This window comes from Patiria miniata, unplaced genomic scaffold, assembly GCF_015706575.1.
Source record: "Patiria miniata isolate m_02_andy unplaced genomic scaffold, ASM1570657v1 HiC_scaffold_3, whole genome shotgun sequence".
NCBI lineage: Eukaryota > Metazoa > Echinodermata > Asteroidea > Valvatida > Asterinidae > Patiria > Patiria miniata.
The window spans coordinates 11,184,796-11,207,122 of record NW_024037069.1 but is presented as its reverse complement, the minus strand read 5'-3'; the positions used below and the strand labels follow the sequence as shown (position 1 = coordinate 11,207,122).

General features: G+C 41.4%; 1 protein-coding gene across 2 annotated transcripts in view; it reads right to left on the bottom strand.

Moving 5' to 3' along the window:
* Positions 1–1,456: 1,456 nt before the first annotated feature.
* LOC119737497 overlaps positions 1,457–22,327 on the bottom strand; it is a 40,731-nt gene continuing 19,860 nt past the window's right edge. For both annotated transcript variants that reach the window (XM_038211905.1, XM_038211904.1), the window contains exons 6-12: positions 21,800–21,947; positions 16,025–16,205; positions 11,552–13,628; positions 10,531–10,751; positions 6,127–6,281; positions 4,790–5,028; positions 1,457–3,592 (exon numbers count right to left, since the gene is read on the bottom strand). In XM_038211905.1, the coding sequence (XP_038067833.1) occupies positions 4,823–5,028; positions 6,127–6,281; positions 10,531–10,751; positions 11,552–13,628; positions 16,025–16,205; positions 21,800–21,947 (2,988 nt within the window). In that variant the 3' untranslated portion in view covers positions 1,457–3,592; positions 4,790–4,822. The remainder of the gene's footprint in view (positions 3,593–4,789; positions 5,029–6,126; positions 6,282–10,530; positions 10,752–11,551; positions 13,629–16,024; positions 16,206–21,799; positions 21,948–22,327) is intronic.

Below are 22,327 nucleotides of genomic sequence, written 5' to 3'. Positions count from 1 at the left end.
ATTCCTTTATTGCATTGAACATGAGCAGTTGATGAGGATCAAGTAAACAAATAAGCACCAAAAGCTGACTAACAGAAGATCAATAACATGTAATAATACCCTTTTGCAGCATATATACTAAGTAGGAATTAAACATGCTAAATAGATCTCTTTAAACAAAAGTTTGAAATTTTTAAACTTCAACCATAAAGTTCGCAATGTATTTTCAGACTTGACTAAACTTTCTTATCAAGCAACAACATTACTTTCATCAAGAGCAACTATGAAGCGTAATAACAATACAACACTTTCTAACTTTTTACAAATGATATACTTTTAATCCGAGTTGAAACTTTTTCAAATTATATACAGATTACTGGCACCATTTAAACAAAGAATTAAGACTGGGCCAATCAGGGTTTTTGACAAACGGTTTAGTCAAAATACAGCAAATGTGCCAATTGTTACTATATCTTACAAGCAAACACCAAACTCTTCTCTGTTTTGCCAAATCCTATAGAAGTTGTTTGTTACAGTCATTTACATGACCTTTGTTTCTGGTATATAAGTATTCCTTTTAAGTACACATATATACACATACAGTCTGTTTTATACCTGACTGAGTGCCACTTGTGAACTAGACTTGCTTAATCCCCTTCGTGGCCCAACCATTTGACTCAGATGACTACCTAGACTCCTTAGACCAATCACGGACCCTCCACACAAGGATAAACGACTTCCCCAAATATCCGGTTAGAGGCGTGATGCGGCACTTGCACGTCGTGCGTACGTGAGACTCGGCGCACGACTGCAGTCTTTCAGTGGTCAAATTTCTGTCAGAATGCCAGCTGTTGGCAATCATGGTGTGCGCGCATTGTGCGCGCATTGTTCTACATGTTCTATGCAATGTTCTATGCACGGACGCGGCACATCACACATTTAGACAATCCATTCCGTGCATTTTGTACACAAGCTCAGATGAGTCGTTTATGCTCGTGTAGAGGCTCCGTGGACCAACTGTTTTAAGTATTTTTAAGCGCTGAATACACCATGTCTGGTGTCTGTACCTACTCTCATCGTTCAACACAGTTTAGTTTGATAGTCTGATGCCTACACTAGGAATAATCACTTCATATTGACTCCTGTAACTCTTATGACAAATCATATCTCACATCAAAGTTGACCTCCAAATGTGGAATAAATATTAGTAAGATGAATCTCAAGCTTTCTAAAAAACTGCTTATGGTTTGAATAGTCTGGTCTAAGACTAGATTTGGAATTTGTTCTCCTGAATGTAGCTACTCCTTGAGTCTTGGGAATGTTGGCACCCAAACCCAAGAATTCCAAGCATCCCTCATGAGTGTCTATTAGCATGAATTGACCTATCGCGGTAGAATCGCGGTAGCATCGCAGCTTGTGAAATATTGTCCAATTACATGATATAAAAATGGACGCAACATCTGAGACAAACAAAACTTAGTGTACAAAAATTCCATAAGGTTGTCTAAGGGGCTTGACTAACTCGCAAACGGCGATAGGTCCATAAACGAAGTATACTCAGAAGTGCCGAAATTTCCACAGACTGGATTTGTTTCATCTTGTGTGTGATTGTGCATAGTCTGGTGAACACAGCATAACCTGGTTATAAGTGCACCACCAATGTCTTAGTGTTTGCTTTTGTTCTGGTGGAAAAGGCGTGAGTTATTAAAAAAAAGGCCCTTTGAGAAGGCTGTTTGTATTACGGTTTAGCAGAATGGTCTACGTGCACAGACAGGCCGTGTGTAGAGCCTCCAGCGCGGATTGTCGTTATTAGTCACTCTCACAACTTAAGTCCATAAAAAGGGAAAAGAAGGGTGAAAAAAGGCACAAAAAGGAAAGTTAAATAGGACACAGATGCCTTAGTCACATCCTTAATGGTAAGCGCAGTCTTGAGACCTATTGCCTTATTTAAGATGTGTTCAAAATTGTGAAAGATTTCAATTGCTTGGAATCACTGTTTTGAAACATATTTTCATCAAAGCCTACAAGAGCTATACTCCTTGCAAATTGTATCATGAGACAGAAAGTTTGTTCCAAAATTTCCCTTTGTCAAAAGACAACTGACTAGAAACTCGACCGAGTTGACAAATTGTTCCTAAAATATGATTATGACTGTGAAAAAACATTGGTTGGTTGTCATTTGCAAATAATATTTCTCCTCTTTTAAAATTATTTTTTTTTTAAATCATTTTTAAAAATGTCACATTAAAAAATAAATTTACTACCTCGAAGCTAGTTAACATTAAAAATTCTTTTCAAAAGTTTTAAAATGCAACTGGCTCTTTTTCCTTTGAGTAAAAAAAAACTATATTTACACTTTTTGTCTCTGGAAAGGGCTAAGGTACATGTTTATTTACAAACGCAACACTGCCTTTCAAAACTAAACGTTTTGCAATCCGTAATCGCTCCACAAAAGACACGTTCTCCAATGTGTCATACAATACAATGCGTTTATTTACAAAATAATGTATACAAATGATTACGATATTTACAAAAGCGTCATCAATGATAACTGTTACACAGAATCTCATAATGTTCATTTCTATAGGATTCGCAGCAAAATCATGCATCCCAAACCAGATAATTATATTACAAATTATATTCAAAATATAATTTTTAAATATTGTCACTCTCTTGCGGAGTGATGAGTGACATAAGTTGATACCGAAATACTTGCAAGTTTTTTGGGGAAAAACAAACAAACAAATTAAGTCAATTGCCAAGATTTATCATACACTAATTTTCAGTTCAAATCTGCTTTAATGCTGTTTTATCAATTCAAGTGATTAATTTCACCATGATGACAGAAAGGTTTCTTTCCAGAAAACAATATATACAAAATAAAAGCTTTTTTATATTCTTTATCCAAAAGTAACGTTTTGCATTTCTCAAAATAAATTTCAATTAAGTCACTTAGCATTTGTAAATTACATACAAAATGACTTTTTTGCTAAATTCCATCTACCTTTCCCTATAAAAAAAAACACATTCACAAATATAACAAAGAAAACTCCGAACTGGATGAGGTTAGCATTTACATATCAAGAAAAATAGTTCATGACCCTAAATCCATAAAAGGTCAGGCAGGTCACATCACACGGTCAAGATGACCTAACAGGCAAATTCATTTAGTAATAACTTAAGACAGGAAGCTCAACAAAATGACGTTACATTATACACACATGTACATCCACTTCCTGCAAGCTCCAGTCAAAAAAAGTTTCCACTTCTAAAATGACGCACTTCCGAAGATGCAGCTTTGTTATGACAAGCACCGCCCCACCCCTAGGGAGGGTAAGGAGGGGGTGGGGGAAGGGAACGTCCGCAACCCAGGCGCGAATCTCTTATAAACTGAATTCCTGTATTTTTGCACACCCTGGAGGTTCAACAGCTGTCATCTGTCAAGTGTTGTTGCTCTTCCTGGCCCTGAGGGGGTGTAACAGCGAGAACTTATATGGTCTGCTGCATGCACTTCCAGACGCCCTTCCGTTTTTTTTAGGATGCGACAAGCGGGTCGTTACGGTGATCTGTGATGGTTAATAGCGAAGCCTGAGGTTATAGACATCCTGCGAACCTGGGAAAGAAAGAATGACCCTTATAAGGGTGACCTGCTTAAAAGAAGGGTCTTTATCTTTTGTTTGTTTTCAATGCCGAATTACAAAATGGCCTGTTTGGGAAAACAAATGTCAAATAGGGTGATACATCCCCAGGTGGTACTCATTGTGAGGTCATGACAAACCTGTCGATCAGCCTCTTATTCCAAAGACTTAACCCGAACTGCCCTAAATCCTTTAAAATCCTCTTTGCCAAAGTGGAGGAATTTGAAGGATTGAGGTTACATGGCAAAAGTGCATTACTGATTTCATAGGATGCACTTTGCCAAGGTCTTTGGCCGGACCTTGTGTTGTTTTTGCTCAGTCATGCATAAATGTAGGCCTGTATTATGCTTGAAATCCTCCGTACTGCTCCAGGATGTCACTGGCCAAGCCTCAACATATTGACAGTCACTGCCGCAGGATTTTGCAGGATTCAGGCAGTGGTCACCCCTCCACGGACCATATTCAAGAAATAATGGAGGAATTTGCAGGATTGAGGCTATATGCTATTTTTCCATGAGGCCAATGAAGGATTTTGAAGGTTTGAGGCTACATCCTAGCAAAAAGGCCTAGGGAGTTAGCTTAAGGTATCCAATTTTTTTTTTTTACACAAAGAATGTGCCACTTTCATCCTGGTGTTGGATTTTGGAAGCAAAATTGATTTTGGAAGTGAAACAATTGACAGTGACAATCTGTCACTAGTAACTCTATGTATCAAATTTTATCAGGGTACAATTTTGAACAGGTCTGTAAGCTGGCCTCATATTGGTACAATTGATGGGTTAAAATGGCTGCTACACAACCTGTACCAGTATTAATGGTCAACATATCTATCAAACCACTTAAACAGGCTTTGGCAGTTATACGGTGTAATCCTGAGGCATTTGTGGTAGTTGGTGACCAGCCTGAACGAAAGCTACCGAGAGAGGTGAGGGTCAGGTTTATTGATAGTCTGTGATAGTTACAAGTATGGGAGGGTTAGTGCCACATAAAATATAATGTATGCTTACTGTTTCCAAAATAAAATCTCAGGGAATCGAAATTGACTATTGACTAATCGAAGTTGAGCCAGGATTTTTTATTTCAAGTTCGGAATCGATTCTATTCAACTCTGGCATGGAGTCGCTGAAGCCTAGCATGCAAGCTTGAACAGTCTGGAAACATAAGCGACCTACCTGGTCTAGGCCTCCAACCCTGCCTGAGACAGCTCAGAGTGCCAGGCCCCTGGATATCCTGCCGTTGAAGGGCTTGAGGGCCTCCCGCAGCGAGCTGAGCAGCGACAGGTGCAGCAGGCAGTCCAGGTCCTCCTCACGCTGGGAGTCCCTCTTCAGCAGGTCGCTGACACGGCTGTACAGCTTGTTCAGCCACATGAAGCAGGTCCGGCAGTCGTCCCGGAAGCGGGTGCGGAACAGGCCTGGGGAGGTGGGAAGGGGGGGGAGGGGGGGGGGATAATATTCCAAGTAAAGTTTTCTCAACTTGAATATGAGGCCAGACCAAAACAAATAAGTCGGAAGTAACTTTTAAAGCCATTTTTAAGTTGCAAGCACTTAAACAAATCGCACAATTCGAAATCAATAGAAACTGTTTTTTACAGACATAATATCCTTCAGGATGTCAAACTCTTAACCACACACCACAGAAGATTACCAAAGAGGAATCTGAAGTATAGGTGCTAGCTCTATGGGCACAAGTAGTTTTGCAAATTTACATTACAATTACACGTACAATTACATACAGTACGGGGGACAAGGTGCTTCAAACATTCCTTCTTAATTAGAGCCTAAATAAATACAAACATTTCTAGAAATGACAGTGCATGTATGTCTGAATTTTAGGAAAGAAAGCTTATCCATCATTACGTTTAAGGCTTTTTCCTGAAAAAAAGCCACTTTTCCTTAGATTACTAGTCAGATATGAGCACATGAGTCACCAAGCCTTTGAAACCAAATCCAGTCTATTTTCTCCCAGAAGCATTTATCTTGGGGTTAACAAGTTTCTGTAAGAAACAGGGCCTTATGCAACGGAGTTGCTTAGCGCACAAAATATGTGCTAAGCAAAAATAGGTTACCAGCCAAAATATCATACGATGTGCATTGCTTGTTACTGGTTCACTGCTAAGCACAGAAAATATGTGCTAAGCAAAAATAGGTTACCAACCAAAATATCATATGATGCGCATTGCTTTTGACTGGTCCCTGATAAGGACAGAAACTATGTGCCAAGCAAAAATGGTTTATCAGCCAAAATGTCATATGATGTGCATTGCTTTTGACTGGTTCTCTGCTAAGCACAAAAAATATGTGCTAAGCAAATATAGATTACCAGCCAAAATATCATACGATGTGCAATGCTTGTGACTGGTTCCCTGTTGATTTTCTGCTCAGCGCATAAATGTGTACCTGAGGTCGTTGGTTCGAGTCCCACCCAAGCAAGATCATGAAATTTAAAACCAAATCAAATCAATTCAAATCAAGTGCAAGGGCAAAAAGTGACCCAGCAGAGAAGACCATACCTCCTGAGTGATGTTTCTCAATCTCATGGCCGAACTTCCTGATGAGGAGCTGAACCAGACCAACGCTGGCGTCCATGATGGCTTCATCCTTGGTGTAGAAAAGCCTGTCGATGATCGGCAATACTTGGGCGGCTAGGCTGAGGGTCCATTTACTCCTGTGTGCATAGGTAAACAAAAAAAGGACAACTGTGACTGCCTTTGCAAAAAACCTCAGCTACAATTATTTTCACACAAGATTACTGGAACAGCAGAAAATATAGCTCTGCAAATATACGTGCTTTAATCAGCGCTTGAAGGCAATTTCTATGATCAAAATTCCAAATTTCAATTTGGCCAACTGATATGTAGGTAAACAAAAACTTCCTGACTCCTGGAATCTTCAAACCGTTTCAGCTTTTTTTGTGCTGAGCCTTCAAATTTTTTTTTTTGTCTTGTGCACGACATAACATCATGGTTCAAATTGGATTTTGAATTCTTGTATGAAAAGTTTTTTTTTTTAAACCTTGTGAAACAACTGACCTTTGTTTTTACTATTTGAAACCATTAAATCAACCCCCCCCCCCAAAAAAAGATACTAAAATAAGTATCTGCCAACCAGTCAATTGTTGGAATCTGGTAAATTGCAGGGAACTTAAAGGTCATTGCTGTAATTTTTAGAAATGGATGGATTTCGGGGTTAGCATTTTATAGCACATTATTATACTGACCAGTTAAAAGTTTTGTCCTCACAGATGTTGGAAAAAAAAAACAAGAAAAACAAGTTGTGGTTGAAGTAATTCTGGATCCCTGACCCTACCTTCAGACGAAATGGACCAATTTATAGACGTCGGGAAATCGTCAGGTCAGGGAACCAGACTCGCTGGCTTGCACCCATTCATGAATGTGTAACCAATTGCAAACAAAAAGTGGACTAACTACATTTGGTAAATTGGAGGCAGTATTTGAAAAAAGTAGGTTTTTTCCCAACAGTGGTCGGCCGACGATCATTGGAAATTGATACAAAATTCCACTTTTCTTGAAAATGACAGCACACCAGGTGCCGTGATTTCACAGGATGCTTGAGACTATTATTCACTTACAGTCAAGTAAGGTATTTCACAATAATTTAGTAGTCATGTTTTTTTATTTTGGAAAACGTGGTATATTACCTTAAACAAAATACACAGTTGTAAAAACTACATAGTTTGCACAGTTTACAAAGTACAAACTCCATGGACCGCTTGCTGTACAGATGATAACCCATCTGCTTTGATTCAAACTTTGGCAAAACTGCTGGAGAGAACTTGCTTCAAGCTTCCTAACTCTGTTCCATGTCTGCAAAATATCGTTTTACATAATATATGGGATGTGTTTGATGTCAGAAAGTCTTTGTGTGACACTATCAACACTCTTTCAGCCAATTGTTTGATCCTGAGAAGCGTCAGATTACAAACTGGAAGTTCACCAGAAAGCTTGACGCCACGGAAATCGCCCCAGACAGATGATGAACGCAAGGGGCGAAATCAAAGACAGGTGTGAGCGAGTGAAATCTATGAGGCAGCCGTCGGATATTATTCCTCTGCCATGATTCAGCTTTGGGAGATTAAAGGCTGAAATCCGTAAAAGGAATAAAATAAGAGTTTTGTGAGTTGTGGCTTCCCTGTCACACAGCGTTGAATGGACCTTGAACTTTCATGTGCGCAAACGTGGGAGTTTTGTTAACAGCTACGGATATCCACTGTACTAGTGTAGCATGTCAATGTTAAATACAGCTGCATGACTTGCGGCCAACTTTCAAGAATGGGAAGCGTATAGAATGTAACAATGCTAGAACAGGGACAGTCTCTCTTGCTCACTCGGCAATAATCCAACAGAACTTGCCTTGGACTTTGTTAGTTTTAGTATGGCTGAGGATTCCAGTGTGGACATTTACCTTAACCTTAACTCCCTACCAAGTCAGCCAAAATCTATCAATGACCCTGCTTCATATAATGCTTCAGGACCAAATACGCTGAAATCCACCACAAGACCACCACTTCTATAGGTGGATTTGGATGGACTTGGTAAAGATGGCTTGTCTGCCAAAATCCCCCCAAAGGAGGAACAGATTTTGATAGAGTTGGGAAGGTTGGGGTTAAAGGTACTTAGGAACATTGGTAAAAATGCGGAACAGATACCGATTTAATGAGAAAAGTATTCTCAAAGTGACGATAGGGATGGTACCGAATACCACGTGAAATTATTCCGCCTGAAATGGTATCGTTCGGAAGAAAACAATCATTGAATGCAGTTCTAAAAAAGTGTGCCCATGGGCACACTTTTTGTACATGCTTTAGCAATGGAACTCAGTTACAAGGCCCACAACGTGTGCAAATATTTTCTTTGTTTTCTCAAAATGTATGGTCACTGAGCTCTAAATTTTCACAGGTTACTAGTTATGCACCTTAGATTTTGAGCAATTTTGTTGTTTCAAATGAAGAAATAAATGCACCTTTAACCCTAATGTTTCAAGATTCTTTGAAAAAATCCACCGGGACGTTTTGAAGGATCTTGTAGGATGAAGGAAGGTATCGCCGAGTCACTAATATTTCACACGGCTCTGTGCAAAGAACGTGCCGCTGGGTTTCAGCAAAGTGAAAAATTTTGGAGGATTGAGAAAAACCCTCACAAAAATACTGAGACATTTGACCTTTTTGAGTACGACAGTTACATCATATCTGCCATGACTCTCTTTCAGTAATAATATCTGTAATCACCGAGAGTGCACAGTAATAGTGAACTTATTAGTTCCCGGACTGCCGAAACTACCGAAACTGCCCTGGCTGTTGCTTCCTATAGACCAATCCGGCGGCAACCATGTTCTGCGGTGGCGCAAGGCTCACGCGAGTCATGCTCAGGTACCGGTAGAACACATGCACACCAGGTTCCTTCGACCAATAGGAATACCAAAATGCGCCCATGCCTCGTCTTTAAGAACGCATGCAGCATGAGCGTGAGCGTGACACCACCGCAGTAAAAGCTTCTAATTCTGGTTGCAGGATTCCACTATACCCTCCCAAACGGCCCCAGCATTGTATGGTATTATGGTCTCAACAAGGAGTATCTACAATGTACATGTGATACAATACGTGCTTGTGGATTAAGGCATGCACGCTTTCACATTTGCCCCAAACCCACCCAGCTGTTAACGCCTACAAAATGTCAACTGTTCCCAACATGACGTCAGTCTGTCGCAACCTCGGTCTGTGCACTTCCTTAAAGGTCAGGGAGCATATGGCACATGCAAGCGTAGCGGAGCCTGAGTCTCCCTTCCCAGCCCTTGATAGGTTCTGAACACAGGTGCTACACGTTGAAACAGATGAGCTTTTGGAGATGGCCAAGCAGATTACAAATTTCCCCTTCCCAATCCGCTAGTGATTCAGCGGTTTGAGGACTTACACTAATGCCCCTTTGAACTTGAACGGATTGCAACGTGTACCAAGGTCGGGTGTGCGACAAAATTGGAACAATCACATTAAAATTGAAGGATTCAGGACTGTTAGGGTTAAAATAAATCAAGCAGTAAAACCTTGTGGCTCTAGAAAAAAATGGGTAACTTTTTTTCCAAAACTGCTAGTATGCTACTTGCTTGCACTGGTTCACACTTTGCATGTGACTGGCACAGAGTATGCACAAAAGAGTATGCAAAAACTTGTGCAATGATTCGACAATATCATTAAAGCCTGCATCGATTAGCCGTTATTCGTTACTGGTGAAAATGAATACTTCTTACAGAAGATGCAAGAGCATGCACACACACAAAAATTGCCCGACAAGGAGGAGCAGCAAATGGGCTGGACGTTCTTTCTGAAAGTAATGTCAAGATTTATGATCTGAAAATGTGAGTGAATGATAAGTTATTAAACCTTTGAAACTGTCACCAAAAACGGAAACTGTTACTGAAAACTGTATACAGTGGAATGCCGCTATAACGAACATCGTGGGATCCACAGAAATTGTTCATAATAGCGATAGTTCGGTATAGCGATTTGAAGCTGCGGGTGCTCCGGTACTCACTTTTGAATAAATAGCGCACTTCAGAACTTCACCTTGCACGCCCTGGTAGATACTGACAGACGCCTTTGAACACGAGACGACTATTTTATTATTTTTTACACAGTTTTGAGCTTACTACCTACAGCAATGGGTAGCTTTCCCCTTCTATTCCTTGGGGAAAATAATAGCCACTTGTCGCTCTTCTGTTGACATTTTTCAATAACAACGTTGGGTACGTTTTGTACACAAAAATTGGGAGTGAAGGATGATATTCAGTATAGCCCAATGTTCGGTATCACAATGTTTGGTATGGTGACGTCCCACTGTTCTTGCAAGCCTACATATTGGACTTGGGAAAACAACTGACTTGACATCAACATTGCAACTTACTCATCGGTTGCCAAGACATTGAGGATGCTGGTCCAGGCAGGGTAGTCGTTCTCCATCTCTTCCAGGTCATCGCCCAGGCTGGACTTGCGAGTCCCTTCCAGCTCCCTGACCGCAGGTAGGATGGAGTACGGGGAGACCAGCTGCTTGGTCAGGTGGTCAAAGGTCACCAACGCCTCCACGCAGTGCTTGTTGACCCAGAGAGTGCAAACGGTGTAGGTGGCCTGCCAACGGGAGAGATTTGAAGCATTGGATGAATAATACCAAAGTCCTATATAGCGCACGTATCTACCAACAATTAGGTTCTCAAGGCGCTGGAAATTATGTCTATTATTAGAGACAGGTAAATGAAGTACGTGAGAATTATGAGAACCATTATGTAGCACCTTTATAATGGTTTACAAGGTGCTGAAGCACATTAAGCAGCCACTGCCAGAAGCACCGGGCAAACCCTTCACGTCCCATCCGAAGGACGAAGTAAAGCGCCTTGCTCAGGAGCGCAAGCACCATGTTCCCAAGGTCAGGATTCGAACCCATGTACCACGGCACACGAGTCGAACACCGTAACCATTGGACCACAGAACCGCATTTGAACACATTTGTTTTTAAGTCACACAGGATCATTTGCAATTACCCGGAGAAGTAAATACCAATTTAATGGCAGCAGTCTTGCTCAAAGTGAAGATAGGACTGGAATCACATAGTGCAAAGTCAATAATCAGAGCAATAGGTCAGTTTCAGATGATGGGATGTGAAGTTTACAAGTAACTGTGTCACACAGAGAGTCACTGCTCAAAAAACAGCACTGCAAACAGCAGTGAAGAGTGACAGGATCTACCTTCTTCCCCTAAGCTAAACCACACAAAAGAATTGTGGTGCAGGGATTTGAAGTGTTCTCCATACTCCACAGAAGATTACCTCAAAAGAATTTGAAATGTGGGTGCTAACCCTATGGGCAAAATTAGTTTTGCAAACTTAACGGTTGTGAAGTGCGGACTCATAGAAAGGTTAACAAGGAACTCACCTCGGAACTATTATCCTCAGCAACTTGGACTTTGTTGGCCTTCTTAACCTCAGCATAATGGCCCTTCTTTGATATCCTCTCATACAGTGTTGGCTTAAGTTCTGCCTTGCTCATGTAGACCTCTTCGTAGAAGTGCTCCACAGGATACGGTTCTTGACTGCTTCCTGTCGGAGGTTCTTCATCATCTCCTGTCACCACACCAGAGTCACAAGAGACATTCATTCCCATCTTGCCGAAGGCCAGAAGGCTCATGCCCCTTTTGCTGTTGCGGGACGAGGACCTGCTGACAGAATGTGCGTCAGGTCCCAGCATGCCGTCAATATCAGGCGCAAAGGAGCTCACCAGACTCTTGCGGACGTCAGCACTGGAGCGGTAGTACCATGTACGGCGGGGTTTTGGGGGAGGTTGGAAGTTCTGAGTCTTGCGCTCTGAGAAGCGATGCATGAAGTTCAGCTTGCGCTGCTTGGGGATGGTGTGGAAGGAGGCGCTCATCTCTGGCTCGGAGTTTGGGGGAGTGTCCTGGGTTGTTACCGAGTCCATGGATGCCACTGATTCAGATTCCTCGTTCAGAGCCTCTAGGTCACTCCACTCTGGAAAGGAGAGGGAGGTGGAACTGATTGAGCTGGTTGGGCTGCTGTTGAGGGAGGACCGAAAGATGTAGGATGTGTCACGTAAGGTGGCAAAGGCCTTGGAGAATGCTTGTTGAGTTGCTTGCTGGGCGCTGGAGACATTTGTTGCCTGTGCACCATCTGTTTTGATCGCAGTGTGGTTGATGTAAGTATCGCTGACAGTTGTGTCACCATCCAAGAAGACGTCGTCGGTCTCGCTGGCATCCATGGAGACCCCCGGGAGGGAAAACGTTCCATAGGGGCCACTCGGGACCGGTTTGAGAGGAGCAGTGCCAATGATGTTGTTCTCATAGATCCCAAAACTGCTCAGAATGTCTTCAGCAAGGCTCTGGTTCTCCAGGTACCTGTCAATAGGGAGTATGTCAGAGTCCAAGCTAAAGGGATCGCCAAGGGTCACATCACTGCTGGAATCAAAGCTGTCTTCATTTACCTTAGCTGAACCGCCAGCAAGAGTCTTTACAGAAGCTGAGCACTCTCTGCTGTGCTCTTTCTCCTCATTTCCTTTGTTCTCAAGCTCTTCCTTATCTACTTCATCATAGAGAGCTTCTTCAACATCTTTTCTAGTGTCAGGCTCCTTTTTACCCGAACGGACAAGAGCCTCGACTAAGTCAATTTCAGAATACTCTGTGAAAGTTTTCTCATCAGCGCTGTCGGATTCATCACCCACCAAGTCATCATCGTTGAAGTTGGTGTGAGGGGGCGGCTCTGACATGGGTCTTATCTTGGTCTTGGGCGGAGCTGAGCCATTCTCAACCGAGAGGCGATTCTTAATCGCAGAATCTGTGTCCTGGACCTGCCAGTTGGGTTGGTAGAAATCGTAGCGGAAGCCCGGCACTGTGGCAAAGCGGGTCCTGGATAAACTGCTCTTATCGCATCTGAGCTCGCACCTTCCTGGGAGGCTGAAGCAGGGACCGTCCAGGGTCTGCTTGGAATAAGAGCAATGGCCGCTGGCGTCGACACCGCTGCCCTGCTGCTCCAGGAGATCCACCGTCTCATTGCTGCTGCTGCTCTTTAGTGATCCCGAGCCCAAATCATCAAAGTCACACTCCAGCTTAGCCAGGTCGCAGCAGATGCTGGAGAACAGCCCCTCCCCTAAAATATGCTGCCACATCTGCAAATAATCCTCCTCCATCTCAAAATTGGGGAAGGACAACTTCTTATCGTCCCTGCTCGCCAAGCGTCCCTTGAAGGCTCTGTTCTTGCGATTGCCATCGAGGAACACCCCTTCACCTTTGCCATCACGGGCTATCTCGCCGCTGCAAACTGTGTGCCGTTTGGGCTCCTCTGGACCGAAATCCGAATCCGAGTCGGAGTACTGGTATTCCACTCTCGTGTCTAGATCATAAGAGAATGTGACACGACGCTGTGGGCAGGGCATACGCGGTGAATCGGGACTTTTCAGAATGCTGTGTTTCCGTTGGCCTGAGCTGGGACTGGAATCTGAAGAACTAAAGAAAAAGAGAGAAAAGATCAATAACGCTTTGCTGTTCTGCGACATAATGGCATTAGGCACAGTGTCGAGCGAGTAGGTTGTTTTTCGATTGCCAATTGCAAAAAGATGGCAACTGAAGTTCACCATGTTTATACGTATGATACAAGTGTTGTTTTCAGTAATACATGTACAAGGCTGAAGGTAAATAAATAATAAATAATAATCGTGCTTATAATAAAGCACTTTCCATCATATCGACAATCTCAATGTAGTGACATTAGCACCACATTACATGAAACACGATTATGTGACGCCATGGTAGTGGCTGAAATTTGTTATAATGTCAGATCACAGTTGGTACTGAAGTGTTGGGCGATTTGGCTACATCCCGAGGCCAAGCGGAGGGAGTAGTCTAAACTGGCCAATATCAAGGAACCACTCCATTTTCAAAATTTGAAAAAACGTTTCCACGGAATATATCCCTCCCATAAAATGTGTACAATAATTTGCTTGTCATGAAGGTTTGAGTGTGGTACCACCAGCTACATTTTTGAATCTCACTAGCGATCACTACTGTCGGGAGTCTAGGAGCTGATCTTGTTTGGGATACTACACTGGTATTTCCGACCAGTTGGGTGACAGTTTGTGTGTTGCGTGCACTGATCTTTGTATAAAGACTGGATAGCATACAGAGAACCGCAGAAAGCCATTCGAAGCCATATTGGGGAGACCGGTTGGTGTTCTATAAAGGACAAGTTGCTGTCAGTTGTGATTCACTTTTGTAACATCGTGGTTCACCTGCTTTACCTTTTGTCCACCGCCACTGACCACGCTTCACAGTTTTTCAAATGTCGTGGTTTACCTTTTGAATGCCGCAGTTCACTTTTAACAACATTTGGAAATATAATTACAACAAAAACTTGTCCTTATCATAACATCATAATATGTACGTGAACAAAATGCACATCAAATCTTGATACAGCGCACGCTAGAACGTTCGTATATATCGGCGGCCATTTTTGGAAGACCGGGGCAAACTGGTCAAAAAGCAAAAATAAGTAAATGTGCAGCATATGGGCATACGCTATCCAGTCTTTATATAGAGATCAGTGGTTGTGTGTGCAGAGTAGCTACTTTTACTTTCCCTGATACGTTTCAAAATTGACACCGAAAGAAGTGCATTTGGCTCAAAAATAATGTATGAGGTGTCACAATAATGATTCACCCTGTCACAGAGTAATGTAAGTGTCACATCTCTTTTCTTCCGAGCGTCAAGCCTGAACTGAAGCGGTCACGTCCAAATCTGCTCTGACAGGACACAAAGCCGGCAGGAAGGAAATAATTTGTCCACACCGATGGGTATATCCACTGACGATGTTTGTCACGCCGTTGTGATGTCGGGAGAGACCCTGAAACCTTTGTTTTGCACAACGCATCAAGCTGACGTGTTGTATAAGTGCTGTTGGCAGATCTGATCTGATCTGAGTTTATTTAAGGGCAATTGCCGCATTATGTAAGGCAGTGTAATGTCAGCGGCAGAGCCAATTAACCATGATATTTAATGAATGATTCAGAGAAATGATCCCAAACTCCTAGTCTGTAATCTCCTTGACCATTACCAGATGATGGATGTATAAGATTAAAAAAAATACATGTTCAGCACTCGATTTCACGAAGGTTGCGACGTGTTGCAACCCGAGTTAGGACGTGTAACACATCGCAACTTGTGGCGCGTCATATGATCCACTTCACGAAACTTGTTATGTGTTGAACGCGTCATAAGTTCCTTGACAACAGCTTTAAACACATTGCAAGTCACAACGTGTCTAGTGGTCATCGCAAAATAAAAAGAGTCCTTTTCTAAGCCAGATTTATGCCATAAACATTACATAAATGAGATAATACAGAGACAATGTGTGTAAAGTTGTCAATAGAAAATTCATTGAATAATTATGAATTAGCCTAGAATGTTGCAGTTGAAATTTCAAATTAGCTATACAGCCCACTGAGAGCTTGTTTTCCTTTAAAATTGCATCATACGTCCGCCATTTTGTTTTACGTTTTTAAAACTTTTTCGGGAGGAGATCTGATGACTCTTTGTTGAATATCTGACAACTATTTACTGTACACTGACTAAATATAAAAAATATAAAACAGTTTTGCGAAATGGATCTCAGGAAGCGTCGCAGCTGCGACACATCATAGGGATATGACGCGACTTGCAGCACTGCGATACATCATAAGTTACGATGCGTTTCATGAAATCGGGTGCAGGTTTATTCACTGAGCTCTTAAAAGCTCTGTCACGGACATACATAACGCTGGAATTGCCCTTAACTCATGCAGGGAAGCACAGGTAGTCTTTTCTAATGATGAAATTCTTTACTTGTGATCATCATTCTGTGCACAGACCTTGGGATAGGAGAGTGGTAGCCAAAACAGGCCATGATGCGGAAGAATGCCGTCTGGATCCCCGTGTTATCCCGGTACATTGCGCCAGCCCTGTCCAGGAGTGCCAGACCATTCTCCTTGATGTAGTCTGTGATTACCATGGACATCATGACAAGCCTTTCTGCTTCCTCGTCTGGGTAGCCTGGCGGAAAATAAAAATAAATTGTTGAGGAAGTAAGAGTAAGTTCATGGTTGTGTGAGTTGGTGAGGTTTCCTGAAAATATTGAGGGAAAACTGGAAGTGAATATCACAACCCTTAACAACCAAATTTATCTACGTTTGGCTTTAGACTCGACAGCAGATCTCATATAATACATGTATTTGTGGATAGGTGGTACTCTAGAAGATTCTGAAACTATTTTGGTTGCTGCTCGCCCCAACATTGCTGCTTGTCCTATTGTCTGACTAGCCAAGTTTACATGGAACAAATCACACATTTTTGCATTGTAATGAGAACATTCTGCATCAGAAGTCATATGGACCATATAAGGACAATTTTTTGTATGCAGATATAATTATACATGAGGTAGTGAGTTTGACGTTTCGTTTTAAAATGTAACAAATAAATAACAGCTGACAATTGACCAATTTGCACAGGAAAACCATGTTGGACAAATTTGAAGACAAAATCCCCTTTGGTCCATCCTTTTGATTTATTGATTTATTTATTTATTTATTTTTTGGCATTTTTTTCTAACAATCCCTCCGTTTAGTCAGAACAAATCCCGGCCAATCTTTTTACAGTCACCCTTGGACTAACAAAATAAAAATAGTGGCATCTTATTAAGCGCAACAGGTCCATCACTAAGTGACGCTCATGGCGCTATAGAATGAGTATACAAATTATAGAGAGGGGTAAACTGTTTCAGAGAGTGGGGCCTGCATGAGAGAAGCTGTGGTCACCCGAGAGTGTCGGGATCTAGGAACTTGAAGAAGGGAGGAGTCTGATGATCTAAGGCTACGTGGGGGGGTGGTATGCCTGTATTGAGTTTTGTAAGTAGACTGGTGAGGAGCCATGGACTGCGTGGTAGACCAACAACAGAACTTTGAAGGTGAACAGGTATGTATTTCCTTTTAAAAGTAGATTTTGCTTCAAAACCTGTCAATATCCCTCCTTTTGCCCCACCCCCAATCACACCCCTCATAAAGTCTGCACAGTACTTCTAGCAATCGCACAGCCATTCTGTACAACCCAACAGTGAACATTCTGTGTTATGACTCATGAGCTGTCTATCAACCTCAATTTCCTGAAGTCTAAATCCCACTCCGATTAAAAAAAAAGTGGTCGAGGATTATTTTGGGAACAACTGCCGCATCTTTCAAAAATACTGCACGCATAAGATTCTCGTAGAGCTATCAATGGAATCAACAGGAAGTTACTAACGGTGTTTAATACAAGATCCTGTATATAATGCGCACTTGCAAATTGATAGTTTCAGCTTTTCTCGGTAATCTAGACTTTTATTTTGCAAAGATTTCAGACTGATCACGTTTCTAGGTTAGAAGGTTCATGAATTATGTAAAACAGGATCAGGCATTGCGAATTACATGTGCACGAATTCAACAATCACGAGGATCAAAACAACATGGTTTGGACGAGTGGGTACTTGAATATAAGTGGTAAGGCTTCTTGAATAATGATGTGGGAGGGTTAGAGGTTCGAATCCAGGCACTGCCCATGTGTGCTACATGTTGTATGTCCTTGGGCAAGGCACTTGACCTTTTTAACTCAATTCATAATCTCCTGGGGAAGACTGGTGACATCTTATTCTCTCCATGACAAGAAAACCACTTTAATACACAACCCTGATGAACCACATCAGGGCTGGCGTAACTAGGGGGCATGGGGGTATATTGCCCCCACCCCTGCTCTAGGTCTGTGCCCCAAAACCCCCTCGTGCCCACCCTTCCCCCATATCCTCCCCCCCTCCACAACTCGGCATTCGTGGAAGGCAAAAATGAAGGTTTTATTTTTAAAAACTTATCAGAATAAAATGCTCCTCTCCAGAAATTGAGGCCATCCTGAGTGGCCCCATGTAAACTGAACTCCAGTTGCTGCAATGTGTAGAATGCCATGGTCCAGTGAATACAGCGTTTGATTCATGTACATATATACGATGGTACATTGGTTTGAACCCTGCCAGGATAATGATGTTTGTACCCTTGGGCAAGACACTTTACTACAATTGCCTCTCTCATCCCAGGAGTATGAATGGGTACCTGTGAGGGTAGAGGACCGAATGTGCGCTGAGATTGGCAGCCGCATGGTCTCGTGGCCTGAGGAACAAGGAATCATTGTAAGCGTTTCTGGGATTGTTGATACGATGGAAAGTGCTATAAGCATTACAATTTTTTATTTACTTTTTTTTTGTAGCAAGTTTCATCCCTCATACTACATCAATGTGTAGTGGAACTCTTATGCCAGAATCTGCTTTCTCCGTTAAATATAATTTATCTCAATTTAAAGGCATATAGGATCATTTTCTATTCAAGCATTTTGTTCATTTCCAATGACAACACCACTCAAAATCCAAAGAAGACCGTTTAACACCTAACCTGTTTAACACCTAACCTGTTGAACTTTCAGCTCAGCTGATATTACACTTTTCAAGAAAGCAGCACAATGTTTTAACAGCACTCTTTATTTCCAAAAATCAGTCAACTGACTGATCGTTGGAAATCACCTACATTTCGATTTCTTCTAAATGACAGCAAGCCAGACGGAATAATTTCTAGGGGTGTTTAGTACAATCCAAGTAAGCTTTTTGATAATTTGGCAGGTTACTTTGGGATAAATGATCCTATATGCCTTTAAGCAAAGTGCGAGTAGATTTCTTCTAAATCTCTCTTAGAAATTGCATCTTTCTTCTTTTTTTTGCTCCACCAACATGAGAGGCCTTTTGCCTTGTGGCTAACAAATTCCCTTAAAAATATGTAAAAAAAATTGTCTAAAAAACATTTTATGGTAAAAACAAGAAGTATCAGTATGTCGTTCAATCAATTAAGCACATCCTTCAAACGTAAAGAAGATAAAAATCTCATTTCTATTTTAAGAAAAAAATGCGGAAACATTGATAAAGCCACTCACAGTGAGATGCACTCAGCCCCGTTTTTAGATCACATGGCAAGAATAGTAACATTTGACAGGGTGAAAAATTATTTTAATTCTCAGTTGAAAGATGACTGTTCAATGTTATGTGTGATAGTAAATTCAGTCTGACCACTCTGAAGAAATTAGAAGGGGAAATGTAGAATATCCTATTTCAACCCCTCCGGGATATGAATTGATTTTTTTTAACTTGCATGATTAACAAGCATATGTTTTATTTATAATTTTATGTACCTATTTTAATTTTTCTCCCTTGAGTTATTTCATGTCAAATCACCCCCCAAAATTTGAAAGTTTAAACCCCACCCCCTTTAAATTGACTCATACATGTATAGTGCATGGGGAAAGTCAACTATCAACTACACAACTAGGGCTGTTGATTTTCCGTATCATTTTCTTTTTCCATTTCCGGAAATCTTGAATTCTATTTCAGGAAATCCTGAGTTCCATTTCAGGAAATTCTAAATTCCATTTTAACCTTGAAACTGAGAAAGGAAATCGGTTTTCTGCTTTCCGTTTCCATTTTTCTACAGTTGATGTCAACTGAAAATGGCTGGACAACGTTTTCTGCCAAACAATTTTGGTAAAGAATTTTAGTAAACAAAACTGCCCAAGCCTGTACAAATTATGCTTTGAATTCAAAAAAATGTATGCAGAAAATATTTCATTACCCATGTTTTGCATCTCTTTGTACACATTACACGGTTTCTCCCAAAAGCCGAACTCCACTTCGACTGATAAATTCCATGAACCCTAACAATCCCCATCCAGTCAAACTCCAACACCAGGGTTTGTTGGAATCTGTTGGAGTGAATACTGATTATGTTTGTCATGTACATGGGGGTAGGCATACCACCAATAGTCAGAGTCTTACAATTTTTGTGTACAGTTTACCGAATGATGTTGCAAGAGTGATGAAGGTTCCTAATAAATCACTCTAAGGGTTAATTCCGGAAAATCAGCGGGCCGTAAATGCAACTTTGGAGTTGCGTCGTTACTTGATCAAGCCACTGATCTTTTTAAGACAATCAGCCTGCATTTATTACTAAATGTCTTTGAAGTCTTTAAAAATAGTCCGTAAATGTCTTGACTCATTGCCCAGCTGTTGTTAAGCGTCCACCCACGAGCCACTCAGCGTAAGATTAATGCCAAGGGATCAAAACGCAAGCCTTTGCCTTGGAAAGTCAGATGCTCTCCGTTTCACACGAAAACAGTTTGATCAAAAAGTTGACAGGGGATTTTGGGAGAGAGGAATACAGTCCAGAAACTCTCTGGATAATCTCACTGGATATAGAGACAGGGATCACATGAGGAGATGCTGTCCTGTTGACCTCAGATGCAGGTCAACTTCATTAAAAAAATTCTATGTCCACAAATATAGGTCACTTGAGAACAGACCCAATCAATCTACAGGAAACTGGCATCGTCAAGGTTATGGCTGTTCCAAAAATACCGAATATTCGATCATCAACGGAATCTTCAAATAGCTTTTTTAACTGTTTGAATTTTCGAAAGAAAAAACAACACGTAGGTACACATCTGTGATATTATTTTTATCTTAAATTTGCGTCTCTTCATTGTCGGAAGTAACTTTTTTCAATGTTTTCATCCTTTTAGCAGGTTAAAACCCTTGACAGTTGTAAAATACATACTGCACAACACTCCAGTGGCCCATAACATCGATCGCTGCGTGCAAATTTTATCTGACGCGCTTTGCATACAACTTAGTGGCAGCTGGCATGTGTAAACGAGATTGGCGAGTTTTGAATATTTGAATAATCGGTCAAACGCAGTTTTGAATAATCGAATACTATATTATTCCAAACTGGACAGCCCTTGTCAAGGTGAATAACAACCAATACAATTTCAGAGGCTTTGAGGGCATCGCCTACCTACAAGCCTGCTACCACCTATCCATCTTTCTAGAGACACTGAGATTATATTTTACAAGAAAACGTGCATTCACGGGCTACTTTAATAGCAAACACATAATTTTTCAGTGGCAGTTATGTATTTTCTTAAATTCTTCCCCCCGACAGAAAATCGTCCCTTCCATAAAAAAAGGCAGAGAAATGTTGGTTCAATTTGCACCAAAAAAATGGGGGGGGGGTTTGACTAAAAATCCTAAAATTTTCCTGTCGTGGATATGTGTTAGGAGGAAGTCAAATTTAAAATCAGCCAACACCAAGGAGTCATTTACACCATTTCCCCTCCAACCCTGTTGTATTTGTGTGCCCAGGAGAGTTTGTATCAGCATTTTGTAGCTGTGAAACCATTCACAAACAGCTTTTTTTACGACTTTCAAAAGCTCCAATGGCGAAGCATCACATACACGTGTTCGCGCGCTTACGGCACAAAGTAAGCACAACTTTTTTTTATTCTGACTGTGCAAAAAGCAGTTGGGTCTTCGTATTTGCCATCGGCGCACTACTGTTAAAAGCCAAAGGAATTGAAAAAGAATGTCCATAACTTGATGTACTGATTGAAAGGATGGCTAGGCTGAGTCTGAATAACTCGGCTACGGCTATCAATTAAACATGTTCCTATGGAATGGCACAAGCCACTTCTCATAGACACATGTGTTACCGCTAGCCGTAGGCGCGTAATTGGGACACAGACTTACATACCTTGTTGTATAGCCCATGAGGTGAACTGTACCATGGTACTAGTCACGTTGGCTAGCACCCCACAGACGGCTTGGACGATGGGAGGATCACTGATGTGGGCCTCCAAGGTCCTGAGAAGGACCTGTATGCCGCTCTCTCTGACTGGGGCCTGGGATTGAGGGATGAAGACAAAAAGGAGTGTTGAGGTCAGTGGATCATTTGTGAATTATGAGCAGTGAAGCCTAATTTTCCTGAAAGGTTACTTTAAAGATCATTTGAAGACGGTTTGTTAACTATATTGTTATGAACGTATCATAAACAAATTGCTAGATATTAAATGAATTATGAAGTGAAAAATCGTACATTGAAGGAAACACACCACACAAAAATTGATTTGACAAAAAACATATAAATATAGGCAATCAGAGGCTAATTTCATGCTATTGCTAAGCAGACATATTTGCTTAAACACAGAAGCCAAACTTGTAAGACAAACTGATCATGAACGGTACTCGGAGTTTCATGCTGAGCACATAACATTGGACGATA